The 20,465-nt window shown below is 35.7% G+C and overlaps 3 protein-coding genes across 5 annotated transcripts in view; 2 read left to right on the top strand and 1 right to left on the bottom strand.

Moving 5' to 3' along the window:
* The first annotated feature begins 5,179 nt into the window (after window positions 1-5,179).
* Window positions 5,180-7,253, top strand: LOC106163998 (E3 ubiquitin-protein ligase TRIM56-like). The gene has a single exon (XM_087009287.1). The coding sequence runs from the start codon at window positions 5,204-5,206 to the stop codon at window positions 7,112-7,114; it is 1,911 nt and encodes a 636-aa protein (XP_086865413.1). The 5' UTR covers window positions 5,180-5,203; the 3' UTR covers window positions 7,115-7,253.
* Window positions 7,254-8,806: 1,553 nt separating this feature from the next.
* Window positions 8,807-17,309, bottom strand: LOC106153051 (crystallin J1A-like). 2 transcript variants are annotated; one of them, XM_087009289.1, is made up of 7 exons: window positions 17,150-17,309; window positions 16,444-16,620; window positions 15,596-15,792; window positions 11,961-12,090; window positions 11,214-11,381; window positions 10,659-10,801; window positions 8,807-9,233 (listed from the first exon to the last, which is right to left on the bottom strand). In XM_087009289.1, exons 1-7 carry the CDS (start codon window positions 17,217-17,219, stop codon window positions 9,135-9,137), a joined length of 984 nt encoding a protein of 327 aa, XP_086865415.1. In that variant the 5' UTR covers window positions 17,220-17,309; the 3' UTR covers window positions 8,807-9,134. The 2 variants fall into 2 exon arrangements, with proteins under 2 accessions (XP_086865415.1, XP_086865416.1); XM_087009290.1 differs by lacking the exon at window positions 16,444-16,620 and having other exon boundaries at window positions 17,150-17,300.
* Window positions 17,310-18,407: 1,098 nt separating this feature from the next.
* Window positions 18,408-20,465, top strand: part of LOC106153074 (uncharacterized) — a 50,625-nt gene continuing 48,567 nt past the window's right edge. For both annotated transcript variants that reach the window (XM_087008475.1, XM_013526847.2), the window contains exon 1: window positions 18,408-18,549. The gene's annotated coding sequence lies outside the window, so the exon portion shown is untranslated. The remainder of the gene's footprint in view (window positions 18,550-20,465) is intronic.

Raw genomic sequence — 20,465 nt, 5'->3', positions numbered from 1 at the left:
ACATGAACGTTTGGTAACAGTGCTATCTACGAAGCTATGTTTACCTTTTCACAATAATATAGCAGACACAGTTGCACGCCTCCCCAAATTCATCCCATCCCGTTGAATTTTTTAATTACTTTTAAAGAACATCATTTTTTAAAATGTTAAAACATTGAAACCTTTTCTTTCGTTCCATTAGAAAACTTTTACTTTTCGTTCAGTTGAAAATAACCTACTTGTGGACCTGTAATCCCCTACTTAACCCCTCACCCCCACCCCCACCCTCGGCATTTTCTCAGCCCACGAATCCGGAATGTCTCTAAATTCCAGAAGACGAATTAAAACGCATCACTAAGTTAGATAGTGAACATTGAATTAAAATCATTGCTAAAAGTTTCGCCCTCCAGTTACGTGCCTATTTATCGGTTGGAGAATTTTGCTTTCAGCCGTCTTCAAACGAATTGCGACTTTTCCATAGAAATCGGTCAAATGTGTTAGAGAGGATAGCACAGCGACGTCAGTAAAGGTTTTCCTTTTAAGAAATAACTCGAAAGGATTGATAAATCCTCTAATGCTTGGGGACTTAAAAGGTAACAGACGAGTGTCTTTCAGTTTTGATGACTTTCACAAATTCCTATTATACAACCAAAACTTACAAAATAAATTACTCTTAACAGAGACCTGTCTTCTTTCTTTTTCTTTTAATCTTTTAATTAATATCTACAAACTTTTATTTGTAATCGTTTATAATAATTTTATATTAGTTGCAACATTATTCTGCAATTAAAAGTGTTCTTAAAATAAGTGCAAATGCAATGATTTGTTATCTTTGTGAAAATAGTATCATGGCGATTTTAGTTTATCAAACACAGAATTCACCACTCACACCTACGTTATTTTGCTTTTGTAAATACACTATTTAGAATTATTATTTTGTCATAAACAAATATTGACGCCTACAGTAGCTGAGACATAAGACATTCAAGTCTCAATTCTCTCTCTATTATCGTTATCTTATGGTTCATATTTACCAATTAATCTTATTAATCAAAGTATCAACCAGCGACTGGTATATCGATCCCTGCGTGGGCCTATACACAAACTTGGCCTGCCTATTTGATCAACAAGTTGTCCTATTTTATGGTGGTCTTATCAGACCAGACTTTAATTGTCTACCTTGTGCGGTTATACGTAAGCGGCGAATGCTGTTGAAACTGTACATTTGATTCCGCTGTTTGGTAAGTCAAAAGTGATGTGGCTTCCATCAAGAGTTTGCCTTTTTTGACAAATGTAACATTCATTTTGAGAAAACTGAGTAAAAGTTGTAGTGTAAAAGATTGATAGATGTGATAGATTCGTTAATTTGAATGGAAAGCACCCTATGACGGCTTCCACGCCAGGCGAAAATGAAAGACAGTTTTAGTGCTTTATACTTTGTTTTTCTTTTCATTTATATCCTTTGATTTGTGCGTAATTTGTAAACATAGGATAAAATTTTATTTTTCGTCGTAAAATAAAGACAGCAGGCAAAAATAGCCCCCCCCCCTTGTCACCTGACCATATCTGAAAAGGGGAAGATTTTCCGTCATCGCTGATAACAAAATGTCCACCTTTTATCGCCATCACCGACAACCTACTTTTAAGAGTAAGTAACAAAAATGTACAAAATAAAAAACTACATTACTTTAATTATTTTACGAAACATGCAGATTCACACGTGTAAGAAAATGTAAATACAAGTTTATTGGTATATATTTCTTAAAATTCACTAGTTCATCATCAAAATTCACTAATGCATGTGTACATCATTATCACCAAACAACAATCAAGATTTTAAACACCTTTATAATAATTTTGGTGTTCGTTACAGCATTGATGTGCATTTAATTCTTCCAGGAAGTAATAAACGCTTGTTTATTTTGAATATGATAATACATCATTTAAGCTTTTTGTTACTTGTCAATACCCCGGTACATGGCTTTAGTATTTTGATCAGTTATATGGTTCGGCAACGACACATGACTAGAAACTGTCTATGATATCCCCCTGTCTGCAATGGGAATGGCAGTGGCTAGTGGCCCAGCAGCTTCTAGAGTTTTATCGGTATCGGTGAGTTAAGGGGACACCAGGTCCGGTATTCAGTCACATGTAGATTTTTAAAAAACTAAACCATCCCAATCCTACATGTGCCGGACAGAAAAAGATCGAAGAATAACAGACGAGCAACGTTAGAACACCAAAACTGTTCATGAACGAATACAGAATGGGAAACTTTAGATGAAATTGGTGGATGTTCTTTCCCTTTTCAATAAATACTTAATGTTACCACAACACTTACTTGGCATGAACACCTCGCGGCTACAAACTGATTGATTTATTTCAGCAAATCTTGTTTCGACTTTCTTTCCGGTGATCCGCTGAATTTGAATTCGTCACTGTGTCACTCCACAAAAAGCCTCAGTATGTGATTTTGAAGAAAGTTAATACTCTTTAATTTGACAATTTTAAGCCATGCAGTGATTTTTAATTCTCTTTATTTTAATACATAAATCCACCACTCACACCTACGTTGTTTTGCTTTTCTAAATCCACTATGTCGGTTTATCATTTTGCGTTCATTAAATAAATATTGACGCATACAGTAGCTGCGACGTATATCGTTGATGTCTTGGTGACGTTAAAAATATATATTTTTTAATTGATCTTGTATTAATCTATAACCAAGCAATCTGGTATATCGAGCCACTGCGCGTGCGTGTACACAAGCTTGATCTGATTGTCCTATTTAAGTTATTGTCTTATCAGACCAGACCTAGATTGTATCCATTGAGAGGTGTATCGTTACAGGCGAATGTTGTTAAAACTGCATATTTGACTCAGTCGTTTGGTAAGTCAAAATTGATGTTTTCTTCCATCAGGGGTTTGTTTATTTTGAAAGATGTACATGTAACTTTTACTTAAGGAGTAGATTTCGATTAAAAGCTCCAGGTTGTAGATTGTTCGCTATATAAAGATAATGTGGAAATGAAAGTTAATTCAAGTGATATATGCCCGGCTTACATTTCGTATTTGTACTTTCACTGTATGTAATTTATAAAGGTTGAACATGGCATTTTAATTGAAAATAATGTTTATTACTTTTTCATCAATATATACAGAAGGACAAATAGCTTTTCCTTTGTTACCGGACCTGATCTGAAAAGGTCGATCACGTCCTGTATTTTAGTAGGATTGATCACTACTGTGAGTTTCAAGACAATAGGCCAATCAGTTTTCACTGAAATGTGTTATCAGTGTTTCATATATGCCGAAAAAGTGGAAAATAACTTTTTAAAAAATGGCCCGTTCATGCTGATTTCTTAAAACTTGACCCGGGTTTTATGCATATTCATCAGTTCTGAAAAGGGGATTTTTTTGTTATCGCTGATAACAACAAAATACCCTTTTAACGCCTTCACCTATATTTATCTATATTTCTAAAAGATTAGATAAGTCAATTTTGTGTCAATATGATGCCTCAGTCGAAATTAATTGTTTATGCATAATTGAATTTTACCGGCTTTGTTGGTAACGTCACCACCCTCCGTCTGGAAAGGGGGATTATTTTGTTTACATTAACCCTCATGTTTACTATAACCCTAACATTGATACAGAGCCTGTCGGGGTGTAATCTTGAGATAAGAATTTATCCTGAAAAAGACCTATAAACCGATTGTTTAACCTAGGTATGAAGTGTTAAAGACCTCCCAATTGTTTAATGACAGACATTTTGATAAATGAATCAACTGGTACATAATGCTGAGTAAAAATGGATAGCTAAATGAATGTTATTGGGTGTGAAAATAGTTTCATTGGATCTTAGTTTGATAGTCAGAAAGTTTTCATTTATGATAGATCCTGAAATTTGAACAGGTAATTCAGTTCTGACCAAGTCTGTCAGAGTGAACAGAGGAAACATTCAACAGGTAAATCAAAACTTTCTGACCAACGAATTTTATGGGGTAGATTATGCGTATTTTTGCTCAGATGTCACTATAAAAAATTATTAAAAAATAACTGGATGTGTATTCATAACAGCATCCGTACACAATAGTGTGAGTTTTGTATGTCAGTTTATAATTACTTATAAAAAAATTATGAAAAATATATGTGATGTCAATCCTATTAAATAGACAGCTCAGCATCGATACTGTTGAAATCGAGCCTGAGTGAAGACTTGCTAATCGACAAGTCAGCATTTCGTTCACTAGAATTTTTTTTTCACAAAAAAGGTCGTCAATTTCAAAATTTCAAATGAGAGTGACAGTCACAATGAAGGCTCCAGAGCACTGTAACGCTAGTGGCTTGTTAGAAGCACTTCAGTGAAATACTTATTAAAATATATTATAAATGACACAAAGGTTACCCTTTACCAGGGCCACAGATAAAGTTTTCACTAGACATTCACAGATGACATCATGTTTCTGGATAATTCATGGCACATTTTTCAACTAAAAGAAAAGAGCACAAATAATCTTCGGCCCTGTTAGAGGATAACAAAAAGAAGCATCATCCGAAACTAAAAATATTTTATGTCATCATGGGGTACTAGTATGAGTGCGACGAACAAGATAAAGAACAAAATTTCTGTAACAGTGGTGCTGAAATTGGAAAACCGACGAACTTGTTCTACAAGCTCAGGGCCGTAGCCTCCGGGAGGGGGGGGGGGGGGCAACTGCCCCCCTGGGATTTGAGGTGCAAAAAAAAAATAATAATAAATAAATAAATAAATGCAAAGTTGGTATCAATTCTGTGAGAAAATGCACTCCTGGGCACTAGACAATAATTCAACAATCTGTTTACAAAGGTGTACTGTTTTTAGCCAACTCAGTTCATGCCAAAAAGTCCAATTGGCGTGTTGTGTTGAAAAAATGACTGTGCTTATGGCAAAATGAACCCACAATTTCTGACTACTGATTAAGCAATAAATAACAGTTAAAATGCACCAGAATGCAGTATTATACGTACAATTTTTAAAAATTTTCCACACCGTGGGAGGGGGACATCCTCTCCCACACCCTCCCCCCTCGGGGGCTTCGCCCCCTCGTGTCCGCTTACTGCCCCCCTGGCATTTTGCTCAGGCTACGGCCCTGCTTAGCTCCCTACTTATTCTTGCATACGCCTCTCCCCATGAACCCAAATTTATTTTCTATTTACAGAGAGAAGGCCTGCATTAAACACAATGGCTCTTTCTAAAATCCTCGAAGAAGATTTCCTGACATGCATCATTTGCGATGAAAGGTATAAAGAACCTAAAATACTTCCTTGCGTCCACAGTTTCTGTAAGAGGTGTCTTGAGGGGCACGTGAAGGTCAAACTCGACCGTAACCGCCGTTTCCCATGCCCCATCTGTAGAAGGGAATGCCAGCTGCCAGAAAAAGGGGCAGAGGACTTGGAGAAAAGCCGTCTTCTTGCTAACCTCGCTGAGGTAGTCAACAAGGTCGACGAAGCAAAGACGCAGGACAAATGCGAGACATGCGCCCTTAAAGAGCCCCCAGTAGATGCAGATGCAACAAAGAGATGTTTGAAGTGTGATGACAACATGTGTGACGACTGCAGTGCAGAACACCGACGTCACGGTGCATGTCGCGACCACCAGTTAATCCCATTGAAAGAACTCAATGATGAAGCGTACGCCAGCGAACTTCGCTCTCGCCAACAAATTCTGTGTAACCATGACAACAAGACCCCGGCTGAAGTATTCTGTTGTGGCTGCGAAAAGTTTATATGTGGAACATGCGTTTCAGTTGAGCATAAAGATCACGATTGCAAGTACATATCATCAGCTGCTAAAGGTGGAAGAGATCGCTTGGCCAACGAACAAAAAGAGATAGAAAGGAAAGAGTTAGAAGTAGCAAGTCTTATTTCAGACGTGAAGGAACGCAAGGCAGATTTTCATTGTCAGAGCGAGAAACTCGAGAAAGCGATTGAAAAACGTGAGGTAGAGCTCATAAAGTTGGTTCAAGCCAATGCGGACCGCATGCGTAGAGTAGTCAACGAAGCCACCAGTCAGATGGAAGAAGTTCTGGACCCCATGGAAAAGGAACTAGAATTAATCCAGGGATGTTTTGCGAGCTTTAAGGATTTTACCAACGCCTTGATTATTCACGGTTCCGACCCAGAAGTCTTGCAGACCATGGCAAACTGCCTGAGACGTGGCAAGGAATTAACGGAGATGAAGTTACCGACCATCCCAACCACCAAGAGTCTAACCCTAGATACCAAGCATGTCAACAATATGTCAACTGTTCTTCGTGAGTGTATGGGTGAGGTGCGACATGCCAGGGACAAGGGACTGTTGTGGTCATTCTGCGTAGACCTAAATACTGATCCTAAGGAAACACTATCACATGTAGCTGTAGATGCTGAAGGGCGCGTGTATGTTGGTGTGTGGGGTTACAAGGATAAGAGTAAGAACAAGATCAACGTGTACAATGTTAACAGGCGTTTGATTGCGACTATAATAAACCCTGAGTTGAAGGAAGGCACTCTCACTGGCATTGCATTGGATCAAGATGAAAACGTTGTCACGCGGTCACAGTCAGATAACTTGGTGATGATCTACAGCAGGGAAGGCAACCTGCTATCTAGTTTCTACAGCCCACAGCCGCACGCAGTGTCAGTGAATAGCAAGGGCCAGTACGTCATTGCTGGAAAGGAAGCAATAAACATTCACGGCAAGGATGGGCAGGTCGCCCATACCTTTCCTGATCCACTGCAAAGTTATATTTTCAAATATGTCGCAGTCAGCTTAACAGGTGATGTCCTCGTGTCACATCCAGGGGCTCACAAAGTACTCTCCTACAACCCCGTATCCGGTGTGCTTAAGTTCACGTACGGAGCCAAAGGCTGTGGTGATGGTCAGGTGAGCTTACCAAGGGGAATGTGCTGCTTGGCAAACGGTGATATCATATTGGCTGATGACGGAAACAATCGCCTCCATCTACTTTCTCCAGATGGAGGGTTTAAGAAGTTTCTTCTTACTAAAGAAGACGGGTTGAAATCCCCACAGGATGTTGCCCTCACCCCCGACGGAAAAGTTGTTGTTGTTGAGTATGGAGGAGCTGTAAAGTGTTTTGCTTTCCTAGATTAAGTGACAACAATTTAGACAAAAGTGAAAAAAACACATTTTGCTACAGATTGAGAAATGTGCAAAAAGACCGACACAAAAGTATAACGAATTTTCTAAAGAAATATTTGGAGATGTTAAATTGATGCGAAGTTCAATTATTATAATTTTTTTTTTTTTTTTTTTTTTTTTTTTTTTTTTTTTTTGCGATTTAATTTATGAGAATGTGTTTGGTATATTAACTGTAGGACTTAAGGTTGTACTATCGTAAATTGAAACCCTAAGTGGTATATATAGTCACTAACTTTTAAAATCATTTGCGATAGATTTGCAATTGTAAAATAATTTTTAAACCGCAATTTGAGTGTGTGTACCTGGTGTGGTGGTGTTTAGGGGTTGGTGGAAGGGGGGGGGGTGCGCTACGCCGTTTTGCTTAGTAGCTTCAGATACTCTTTCGATTCAGGCAGATTGCTTTATAAATAAGATTAAATTCACTCTTGAACAAACATAATTGTACATATTAAAGATTCGCTAAAATATCAGTTGAACACGTGTTTCCAATAAGTATACATAATGTTATAGTGATGTGTAAAGTTACAGTTTATGAGATAAAAATTTTCTGAAATCTTTCCCAAAACGATTAGTAAGGATAGAGAGGATATTGCAAAACAAAACCATGGAAACAAAGGTTTAACTTTATTACGCGGCAAGTTTAAATCTTTTTTTCATTTTTCCGGTCCATTAGAGGTTTTTCACTTCTTGTCCAGTTGCCAACTAGACGAGTACCACAAGCGGTGCAAATAATCTGTTTCTGGGCATTTAACGGCTGAACCCTTTACAACCCCACCCTCAGCATTTTAATAGTCTACGAACCTGGTACCAGTATATCTCTAAATTAAAAAAAAAAATTAAAAAATTAAAAATAACCTTATTATTAACGTTATTAATCTCTTTTTTTTTTTTTTTTGACAAAATATTGTGAATGATGTCTTTATGTCTGCCAACTGGTAAATTGATATTTCCCTCGTTACTTGATAGGGTGATTCTACTTGTAGTGACTATGGTTGAAGTTCCCAGTAAGTACCTTATGTATTTTGGTGAAAGTCCATGTAGCGATTTAAAAACTAATGCTGCTTGCTTAAATTCTATCTATTCATATATTGTTTGCCAGTTTAGTTTCTTGAATAGTGCAACTGATGGATTGTTCTTGGTTTCTTTTTCCGGGATATCGAGAATGATTCTTGCACCACGTTTTTGAAGTTTGTGTTTTCTAGTTTTGCACAGCTGTAGTAGTATATGTGCATTATAAAATAGTTTTCTTGTTTCCAATGTTAGATATCGTTTTAGTTTGGATAGAAGGAACAGTTTGCTGTAAATTCTTTTTTAAAGTAAATACACAATTATTCCAGCTTAGTTTTCGTTAAGATATACACCTATAGGTTTTTTCTGATTGTAAAATGAGTCTAAAATGTCCCCATTGAACACAACTTTTAATGACCGTTTAATTTATGGTATTTTTGCACATTTTTGTCTTTTTGTTATAAGCATTGCTTTTTTTTTTTTTTTCGCACTGAATGAGAGTCCTTCCTCAGTGAAGACTTTTACCTTTGCAGAATTTTTTGGACCAGTGTATTCATACTTATTTTAGTTTGCACAATGTAAAAGGAAAGTATAATTTATACTAATTATTGGTGTGAAGTGAATAAATATGAAAAATTCACCATACTGTGTTATTATATTTCTGCAAATTTTCATTTTCAACAGAAATGTGAATATTATTGTATTTTCTACATGATTTTGCAATAAAAAAATACAAATGTGAAGTTAAGTATAACCACTCTAGTATATACGGTACATAGAAATATATCTCAATCAGATTAAAAATGTCCAAAAAGTGTTGTAAAATATTTCAAATAATTTTCTTACAGCAAACACAATCTTCTGTAATCAGTAGTATATAAAAAAATTATGATGATCCAAGTGTTGTCCTTTACTGGGTAAAATACACTTATATTCTCAATATTTCCACAACATTATTATGTTGTTATGAACACCGTGCGGTCACAAGCTGATTGGCTAATTCCACCACATCTTGTCTTGACATTTTCTTTATCCAGTCTTCAGGAATGCCATCAACACCATGCTGAAAGGATAGAAAATATCTAATTGCAATGACTACATACTAGTATATCCCTGAAACAAATCCTATCAATGATTAGTTAAATCCTTCTGATGAATATGACTATCACTATTGTTTAGCACGGTTTCTACTTTTGAAATATATCACACTCCAATTAAATAACACCTACATTTCAGTTACTTTTATCTCTTTTCAACAATTTATTCACTTAAACAAAAATATTTGAAAATCTATTTTTATGAGAAATTTGCATATTTGATGCAGAAATTAGGTAACAAAGACGATTTAGATCTATCAAGCCTGTATACTAGTACGTTGTTTTTATTTCAATTAATTTTCACCCAACCAATAATAGCCTGGCTAAATCATAGAATTACAACTATATTTATTTTTATCATTGATGTCATTTAATTAGTATTTTGCATTATAATATTTAATTTAAAATTGCTACAGTAATAATTTATTCAGAACTGAAAGGGATAACAATTCTTCATGTCAAATTCAAAATTCTACAATAAATACATTGTACACAACACATACAAATATGTTAAATTCCATTTTACCATCAAAATGGTAGTTATCACAATTATTCTAAGACCGCATTCACAACGATTGAGCCAGGCTTTACAAATCCTGGGGACTAAATATGGCGGACGTACATGAAAGAAAAACCGCCTAATCTTTTAATAGTCTCTCCGCTTCTCATACGCCCCCCCCACACGTCGTCCCTGCGGGGGGACAGTCATTAAATCTCGGAGACCAAAAAGAAATGAATTGGCCCGTAGAGCAGCAATGAATCGGCTATCTACGGAGATAATGTCACAAGAGATATTCACGGAGATAGCCAGCCCCAGTAGACGGAGGAGGAGGAAGGCAGAATTTTTGCGTATGCAGTCTCGTTCTGATGCTGGCCTAGTTCCCTACGCCTGATCGAACTGGAAGGGGGTGTTTTTACGATTTTGATCCCGATTCATAGCTGCTCTATGAGCCAATTCATTTCTTTTTCTCAGGTAGCTTCCACATGGCGAACGGAGCCAAGATTTAATTACTGTACCCCGCAGGGACAACGTGTGGGGAGGCATGTGAGAGGCAGAGAGACTATTAAAAGATTAGGCGGTTTTTCTTTCATGTACGTCCGCCATATTTAGTCCCCAGGATTTAAAAGCCTGGCTCAATCATTGTCAATGCGGTCTAAAACTTGCCATCAGACCACATGGACCTTCATAGATGGCTACCCTACATAAAAATCTATTAGTAAATTTTTATAAAACCCACACTTAAAAAAAAACAATAGCCTATCTTTAAATTTCGGAACAGATTCATTAATCACTGGAAAGTATGGAAATATTGTTTCAAATGGCACTTTTCTGACCATAACCAAGAGTTATCCTCCCTTAAAGATAAACAAAGCATAAGACAAGCCTTTACCTGGGCACCAAGACAAGCCCCTAGCAACATATTCCTAGAACAGTTATCTCCGCCAGATGTGAGCGCTTGCCTCATGGTATCCACATAGTTACCATTAGCGCCACCTATGGACTGTATGCTACAGATGAAGCTTCCTGGCAAAGCTGTTTGGAAAAAGGAGGCACAGGGTAAGTATAAGAATAAGAAAACAAAATTAAAAATTGAATTAAAACTTGTTTTGATAAAAAAATAACAATTTTTGATTTCAGAAAGTCACCAGTGGTTGTCATCTTAACTGGGGTGACAGCAGTTGTTTTGTCACCATGTCAAATGGACGTTGCCATTTGGGTGACTCATTTAAACTGAATTTATACACGTCCATTAAAATTATTTAAACTTGCACTCAAGAATATGTAAGAAACCACAATATTTTTGTCATTTCTGGAAATATGATTTTATCGATTTTAGGTTTAATTTTTTTCACATATGCATAATTAATAAAAAATCCATATATACTCCAAAGTACTTTCACATTAGAGTTTTAGAGAAACTTCATCAATACATCAGTATACGTACAACAGGAAGAGCCAAATTCCTTGGTGGCTGCTCTGAAAGGTTTATCTTTCGCAGCCAGTGCTATCTTGACTTGCTCCTTCACTGTGTCACTAATGTCCATACTAAGTAACTTCTCCACTGTTGAACTGTCTCCTCCATTCAGAATATATTCTTCCAGGAGAAGAGCTCCTGAAAGAAAAAAAAAAGATAGATACAATAGATATAAAAATAATCGAAAAAAATAAAGATAAATTTTAACTTATGGAAGCTTGACATCTCATAAAATGTGAAACAAGATAAAGAAAAATCATGTCACATCTAAATAACTTCATCCATTACTTTTTGTATTTCTCCATCCAGCTGACGTATCAGTATAATCAAGATTTCCAAATTAAATAATATACATTAATATAAATAATATATAATATATCAATAAAAACATTAGTGTCTTCATTCTGTATAATTCTCACCAACTTTAATTAAAAATCTGTCACTACATTCAGGGGCGAATCCAGGATTATTTGAAGGGGGGAGCTGAGGATGCGAAGCCGCCCCAACCCACCCCTTGGCATGGGGTTCAGGGGCCCCTGATGACCTCCAAAATTTTTCTAATTTCAGGAGGGGACCATACCTGTGACCTTTTTCAGACATCAAAGGGGGGTGGGGGGGGGCAGACCCTCCTAACACCCCTCTAAATCCACCACTGACATTTATATCAATTGAAATAAATTAAGTAGTATTAAAACAACATTCATGCTCATACAATACCTGCTATAGCATACTCCACTGGCGTGTTGTCCTCCTGTGTCACTCTCACTATCTCCTCCACCATTGTCCTCAATTCTGGTCTCCCAGCATATAATGCTACAATAGGGGCCACCTTGGAGTGTCCATCCGCCTGGAAAGATTAAAATAACTTTTGGAGGCAGGCGATAAAAAAGATTTAAAAACCAATCCATAGGTATTGTTTTTCTATTTTTTTTTTTTTTTTTTTTTGATGACTGAACTGCTATGACTGAAAAAATATTTATGATAACATTTAACACAAAGTAGGAAAATTTAATTTTTTTCAAATTTACATTTTACAATTTAAGTCTTTTCTCATGTGTAACTTTATACTTACATGTAAAATACTGATGCAGAAATAAAATACCTTTGATACTAAAACATCTTTTCAGATTAGCATAGCTCCTAGTGATTTATCAAAGATGTCTCTCTAATCACACTATGTAAAACACAGCTCGTCAATACAGATAACTACACTGAAAGGCAACAAAAATGACCTAACAGATCATGACAACAGAAAATCTATTTCAAACTTATCCAGGGCAATCCATGGTTAATCCTAATGAATTGTTCTCGCCACTGTGTCTACCCCTAAGCTGCTTTGGCAGCCATGTGATGACAAATTAAGCATATAATTCGAACCGGCTGAGCCTGAAGATATTGAATTTGTCTCAACAAGATTATAATCTTACAGTCATCAAATTCTGGGCAATCAATGAAGTGGGTTGTAGAGCAGACATGACTGTTTATCAGCATCTTCTATGTGGCAAGGAAAGGACAATGCTTGTAAATTTTAATTTTTTGTAACAATAAATTAGAGAGCATTGACTGACCATTAAAATAGCTTGAAGTTTATGTTATGTTATCTTTATTTTGTTGTCCAGTCCATCCACATATCCACGCAGCTATAATCTACATTGTGTTTCAAGTTCATGTATCTACAGTATATTTACATGTACTCATTTATTTGCTGAAACAATTACATACCATAAAGGGTACAGTATTTCTAAAACGTATTGAAAACAGCTCTTTTTCTTGCCACAGAGGCTGTTTCTTACACAACAACGAATTTAACTTATATTATCTTGTGATTACTTGTATATTATTTATTTATTTTATCAATTTTTCTGCATTTCAAGCAATTGAATTCTAAATAAACAGTTTTGTAAACAGTTTTGTGAGGTCACTTCAGCCCCTCCCCCCAAAAAGGAAAAATGATTTTTAAGTAAAGAAAATAAAGTACAAGTAGAATGCAGATCCCGAACATGTGATGACTCACAAGTAATCTTGGTTAATTCCCAGAATTTCAAGGGATCAATAAATTCAATTCCTCAGTTCCTGCCTGAGACCTACAGCACCACAGTTCTCTCACAGCCTGTATGGGATGTAGACTAAATCCACCAACAGCAAGGAAAGATGGTGGCCATCTTCTACCCGTAGGTCTTCCAGAAGACCGTCAGAATTTTTCAAGTTTACAATGACAGGCATCTAACTAATAAGATTTTTTCTGACAGAAAATGGTCAAATATGGAGGTGGACCAACAAAGATAATTTGGGAGACTGTCAAAAAACATCTCTGGATCTGCCACTGAATAGTTCCTTCTTGGGAACAGGTATGTATATTTTTTCAGGAATTACTGGTAGACTGTGGTATTAAATATGGATTTCTAGTCTTAGTGGGCAACTCTGTTAGCAGTTAGGAGGAAAATACTTAATTAATGTAGACAGGTATCCATTAGCTGAAAGAAGACTTTTTAGGTATGGATCCTTGTTTTTGTAACCACTCCTTGAAGGTATTAGGTGGGTGATCAAATCTCTTAAACAATGCCACAATATTTTTCATAAAAATATGAATTTCAAGGTGGCAAATATAACAAAATATATTTTCTGGTAGTCCTATTAAATAATTTTCAAATACCACTTTTCTTTTAATGTATGCGCAACATATGGTATTCTTCATTGTTTCAATTTTCAATTACGAGTAATCCAAATGATAAGAATCTAACTCAGACAGCCTAAAATGTGGCTATCAGCACTGTGCGATGTCATATTATACTAGAAAATGTGTAATGAAAGGAGGGGTTGACCTTTAAACAACAAGGGTGAAACAGTATGTGCTGTCATAATAGAAACCAATACAAAAGTGTCATGTAAATCATGTGAATCCAAAGTGTTGTTTGTTAAAAGAAAATGTAATTATAGTCAGAATTTAACATAAAACAACCAGAAACATATTTTGAATAAATTGGGTCAACTTTTAACTGTGTTTCTGACCCTATTCTGCTCAAAATCCTGTGACATATTGTCACTAGACAATGGGCTACTTACATGGTTCATTACTAATATACTTTTTCCCCCTTTGTTCAGTATGTGAAGAAAATCATTTACATCCCTGCTATAAACTTTATTAAAATAGAAAATATGACATTTAAGTCAATGTTTTTAGGCTATGCTATTTATATTCATGTACTGGTACATGTACTTGTACCTACACGTATACAAAGTGTTGTGTTTGCCATAAGATGTAAATTTGAAGTACATACAGACTACTGGTATATATAGACTTTCTGCTTAGCTTGAGATCACTTCATAGATTTTATTCACAAATGATATCCATATTTTCATAGATTTTTATATCAAATCACACAACTAAATCTACTTACACAAGAAATCAATACATGTTCTCAGTATTGTGGGCGTTTTGATAGAATGATTGTTTTATCTGCTATGAGTAAAAGGCTGTGTTGTTTCAGAAATATTAGACATAAGGAACTGTAGACGTGCATGCCAATAATGCTTTGTCCTGATTATGTAATGCTATGAGAGCACCAATGGCAGATCAATGGTAGCACACATCTGGCATGCCCTTCCCCCCCAGTACTCAATTTTCTCCTCCCCCCCCCCCAAAAAAAAAGAATAAATAAAATAATTTTTTTTTCGGGTTATGAGAATCTAAATGAGACAACACCAAGTAATTTTGAATCCTGTCCTCTTATTTTATAGTACAATTATCCTCATCTACATTTTCATTATTTTCCAGGCCATATATATAAGGAAAGGGAGGTTCAGAGGGGGGTTACTAAACCATATTTTTGGCTGGAAAAGTTAGGTTCTGAGTCAAATTGGATTGAAAATACTTTAGGAATAACAGGTTCCTATAAAAAGGTCCCTTTTTACTGAAAATGAACCCACGTCCTTCGAAAATGTTTTTTGTGCCCCCCCCCCCCCCATATCCTTGTTAAGATATTAAAAAAAAATTAATGTGGTGATGACACAAACACACATATGGTTTACATTAGATAGCTATTCTCATTAAAGTCTTAATTGTCTAAAATAGTACATATTTTTTTCAAACAGGTTTTAAAAATTCACTAATAAAAAGCATAGCATTATGAGTCATCATTTCAGCATTATTCGATAATGGAATACGGTGTGTATCATAACATTTTCCTAACACATCCTTTATGATACATCTTCCATAATCTACAGTGGCAAACAGACATGTTGTTTTATGTATGATTAAATTAATTTTTAACAGAGCATGAGTGGAGTATATGAAGATGAAAACATAAATAAAAATGAATCAACATATATAAATTACATGGCTATATTTCTACCTGTGGATCTTTCTCCTTTCCAGTTTTCTCTTTTCCTTCCTGGTAATTTTTAATAAATTCCTTGATAGAGCCATTCCTCCATGGTCCATCAATTGGTAAGTCTTCCCTCGTTGGCTGGCGGCCTAGTTTGGGCTCGTAAGGAGAAGTTGGTCCAAAAGTGTCCATGAGACGTTTCTTGTAATCATCCTTATTGAACCCTTGAAAGAAATACATTGCAAAAATAAAATAAGATAACAGAGTAACAAACAAAGTTTAATTATAAAACCATACTTGCTAAAATAGCTCATAAGTCTGTGTCCTTAACTTTTCAGCTTACTGGCCATTTAAACATCCGCTTTCCTATAATCCACTCTTCTGAATCAGGATTTAAATAAAAGTGGACATTACCCCCTTTTGCATAAATATTAGTAATAACAAGACCTTGATTTTGTCAAATATTTTCCCACTATTTCCCCTATTTATAGTGAAAGTCGGGATAACTTTTGCACCCATTTTTATGTGAAATGCATTTGTATGTCAAAGTCATTTGAATGTGAAACCCATTTATTTCACATTTAACTCAAACCTGTATTTTACCTGTTACTAGTATATTAGGACAGATGATCGACTCATGCTGGTAAGTGGTGTAGCTTAACTCATTCTTACACTGGTATAAGTGTAATGAAAGCATCTACATTGATTAAATGATTACAAAACATGCCTACTGGTATTGTTTAACCCATGAAACTGGTTTTAATTATCACTTCAAAAATTATTTTCTTCTGATACACGTGAATTGATTTTTAAAATTAAGAAGTAAAAAAATGAGGCAAAACTTGAAAAAAAAACAAGTTTTGGAAATAAATCACCTTTACAAGCTGCCAAAGATTCCAGCACCACCAGTGCTTGGTCGCCATAGCATGTGAATCTCCCAGTTGGCTGCTTATAGAAAGGACAGTGACTTTCCTCTATGAACTCAGGGTGTGTTCTGCCTTGTAGTGCCTTGTCTAGCACTTCAGTGTTATAAATCCAATGGATGGGTTGGCCTAACATTGACAGATACATGTACATGAAGTTATTATTAGTTGGCCAGATAATAAGAGTTGAGATTCCTCGATAATTTCTACTTTATTCTACTTTAGACACCCCATTCTCAAGGACAGTTAAAGGCATGCTGATAGTACAGACAATGTACATGCATGTGTTTCTGGTGTCCTCTGAAACTAGGGGTGAAACATATTACATAGCTTCATGATTACATTGCCAGTATTATACATCTTAATATTTAGCTCCACAATTCCAATTTTAATAAAAAGGTATTTGTTATACTATTCTGTTATAGAAATAAGGAAGTAAAAGTTAAACATAAAAAATATTTTGGATAAGGAAATGCATGGTTATTAAATTACTGGAAATAAAACACATATATACATCATCAAACGCCGATGCTTTACCGGTACAGACGGTTTAACTCTTTAAACTCTCAAACTCAGGGTATAGAGAGATCTTTTAATTAAAACTATAATGAAAAATTACAGTAAATTCATAAATGTTATAATTAACTGAGTCTCCTACCGGCTGCATCAGCCACAAGGCTACCGACAATAGCTCCTACTGCTCTCTGTTTTACTGTCAAAGACGCCATGACTCAGCTTAAAAACCCAACCTTTTGTACTGTTCACTTCAACACACGTGTTTTCTTTTTGTTGACAGGCTAGTGGCCTAGATATATAGGTCAAAGGTCATAAGACTGACCCACCAATAAGAACAATGCAGAGAACACCACTGTGTTAGCTGTGCACTGGATTGGGCCTGCAAGCACATCTAACACAATCTATACTTAACTCTTACCAGATGATTGGTCTTAAAATTCGAAACGTAATTATAAGTTCTTTTTTCATTAGTTGAATTTAGCTATTTAATCTTCACGTTTCTAAACTGGTAACGCATATGCCATTTCTCGATTTTGGATAGGAAATAAACCCTTACGAAAATTTCCTATAGGGCGTCGTTTAGGTCTAGAGATGGGGTTTTATATGAATGTTACATGATTTTGAGGGACACTATATAGAACATCCTTTATGTCAAATAGGAAATTCCCGTAGGGGAATAAAAATGAGTAATGTTACCAAGAACGTGTATTAGCTTTTTTGTTGTAACTTAGATCTATGCACCAATCGGAAATCCTTTTATACTGCCTGATATGTCTATTTACTTTTTTTTAAAAGAGCACCACTCCTAACCTAGTTCATTTTCTTTTTTTTTTTTTTTTTTGCCTCCTTTCCCCTAATTTTTTCATCTCCAGAAAGATATGAAGAAGAACTGCTCTACCCACACAATACCCGAAATGAAAGCAACTTTGGTTAGTTAATTTTTTTTTAAATTTTATATGAAAAGATCTATCTGAAATGCTGATAATGTTAATGAATATATCAGATAAAGATCGTTTCACTATTCAAGTCCCCACATCCTAATTAGTACAATGTAAATCTTCGCAACTCTTTTTCGTTTCCCGTATCCGCTTATCAAAGGGGCGTCATGTATTTTTAAAAGAATTTTTTTCCATTGATGAATTTCAATACATTGGTAATTTCATCCAATTTCACAGTGCTAATAATAAATGAGCTTTTAGGTAATTTTTGTGGAGACGAAATGGTGTTTTAAACAGGTTATACACGTACTATAGTATATAAGTCTTATTATACATCACTCTCTAAACAATACGTTGGGCGTTGGTGTCACCATCCTTATTTCTTAAATGATAATTCACACTTTACGTGGGATGAGAAAATCAAAGACACCCATACCTGTCAATCATCGGGCACTTATTCCGGAAGTGGACGGTCCGTGACGTCATAGCTCCGCCCCTAAACATTGTTGTCTTGCATGGAAGAAGAGAACTACAGTCGAGCACAGTTTTATTAATGGATAGAGCTCACTGTGGATCTAATTTGACGAGGACGAAGGGTGCTTGTGTAAGTACCATTACCTGGTTTTAATGATAAAGATTTAGCTGTAGTTAAAGCGGCGTAAGTCATGAAAGCGTGGCTTGCCAGCAAGTCTATGCAGGTTCAACGTGCTTCTTCGAGCTGTTTCGGCTTTCATATTCTACTAAGTGTTGATACTATTATCTTTGACTCATGTAAAGACTCATGCTAAGCTTACATATCTAAAATAGTCATGTTACACAGACGACGTCTAGCCTCACTGAAACGTTCATCTAGGGATGTATATATATATTTTAAATATATAATAATTATAAAGTTAGTGACTGCCTCGAAAGTGTCAGAATGGCCTTTGCCTCAAATCGATCTCATTGTCTATATTTCTGCCCACCTAAGCGGCGTCTGTAGTATCGTTTTCAGTTTACTCGGTATAAATGTTTGATACGGTAGACATAAGTGTTGAACCTTATATGGGACACTGCTGACCTTTATATGAATTTGTAAGCTTACTGAAAATGATTGACATGGTATAAAACTTGAAAACAAGACCAAAAGAGAAACACAAGGTTAAAGCAGTTTCATACTGCGGTCATGTTGATCTGGTATATTTCAGTTTAGGGACAATAAAACAGCTAGCAAATAAACTTCTGTTGCTGCCAGCTCAGGGCAATGTAGACACACAGTACACCTGTCACTTTGTTAACTGTTGGTCCTAGATTTAAACAAGATAGGTATTCCCCATAACCTTTAATGTGAAACTGTAACAAATTTACCAGTCTAAGATCCTTGCTCCTACCCAAAAAGAATGGAGTCAAAAATAGGACATTGAAAGACAAACAAAATTACTAATAATTGTTGAAAATTTAACGATAACGATGCACTTGTTCCCTAGTCCCATTATTTACATTCGCGTCTATGGATTAGTCATCAGAATGGGTAATGGATTACTGAACAACCCTGTACGAGACAGTATTGTGTGTGCGTTGGGACCCTTTTTGTGCTGTGAAAATAATGGCGAACAAGAGTGTCTGTTTTCACAACACAAGAAAACCAGAGCCGTGGGGCAGGGGAAGAAAAGAAACGAGGTCAGCTGGTGCCGCGGGTACACTTTATGTTGACTTTTTGATTTACTACGTTTATTGATCTGCAAAACAAAGCATTCATTCTACAGTGATGAACATGATCAAAGGTCCAGATATTTCTCTTTTTTAATTAGACTTTTTTTTCTGTGTGTAAGGTCAGTAAGTTTACTTACAGCTAGTGCATTGCTGAACTGGAGCACCTATCTGCTCCATATAAGCTGTAGAACTTACCAAATTTTTTCTGTAGAAATCCATTTCCAATACTTTCCTCACAAAATTTTACCAGTGGGGTAGTTAATATTTTCAGACCAACCCAGATTTAGGGCAGTAGAACAGTTAGTTGACGTTAGTTCTAAGAGCTGTCTGGATGAACACTGCCAATTTCCTGACAGACAGGAAAGGCAGAATTTGTGTTAATTGGCCCGATATAATTTCTCACATTTCTCATTATGCCTGCTAAATTGCTGTTCTTTAGATTTCACACCTGGGCCTTTGATGGTGGTTTTATCAATACTATGTTCTTAAGAAAAGAAGCTCAAGCAAATGCAGTGACACGTGGTAATTTTAAGTGTTTCTCAACTAGTGACAGTAGAATACAGTTACTGTTAGAGTGTGTGTGTAGATAGAAACCTACAGCTCTTGTCTGTAAAATATACATGTTTTTACTCCGAGTTTCACATTTATGATCTGTGATATGGATGGATACTTATTTTAAGTATCAAATAATTTATGTGATATTGAAATTCCTTTAATACAAAAAAAATGTCTTACTTATGAAACTGAATGGGGTTATATCATTGTATGATTCAATTGTCATACTGATGAATGAATGGAGACTTTTTAAAATCAGATGCGACTTCATTT

Source organism: Lingula anatina, chromosome 3, assembly GCF_051362555.1.
Source record: "Lingula anatina isolate TDL-2025a chromosome 3, LinAna3.0, whole genome shotgun sequence".
NCBI classification, from domain to species: Eukaryota; Metazoa; Brachiopoda; class Lingulata; order Lingulida; family Lingulidae; genus Lingula; species Lingula anatina.
This window is presented reverse-complemented; position numbering and strand designations above follow the sequence as displayed.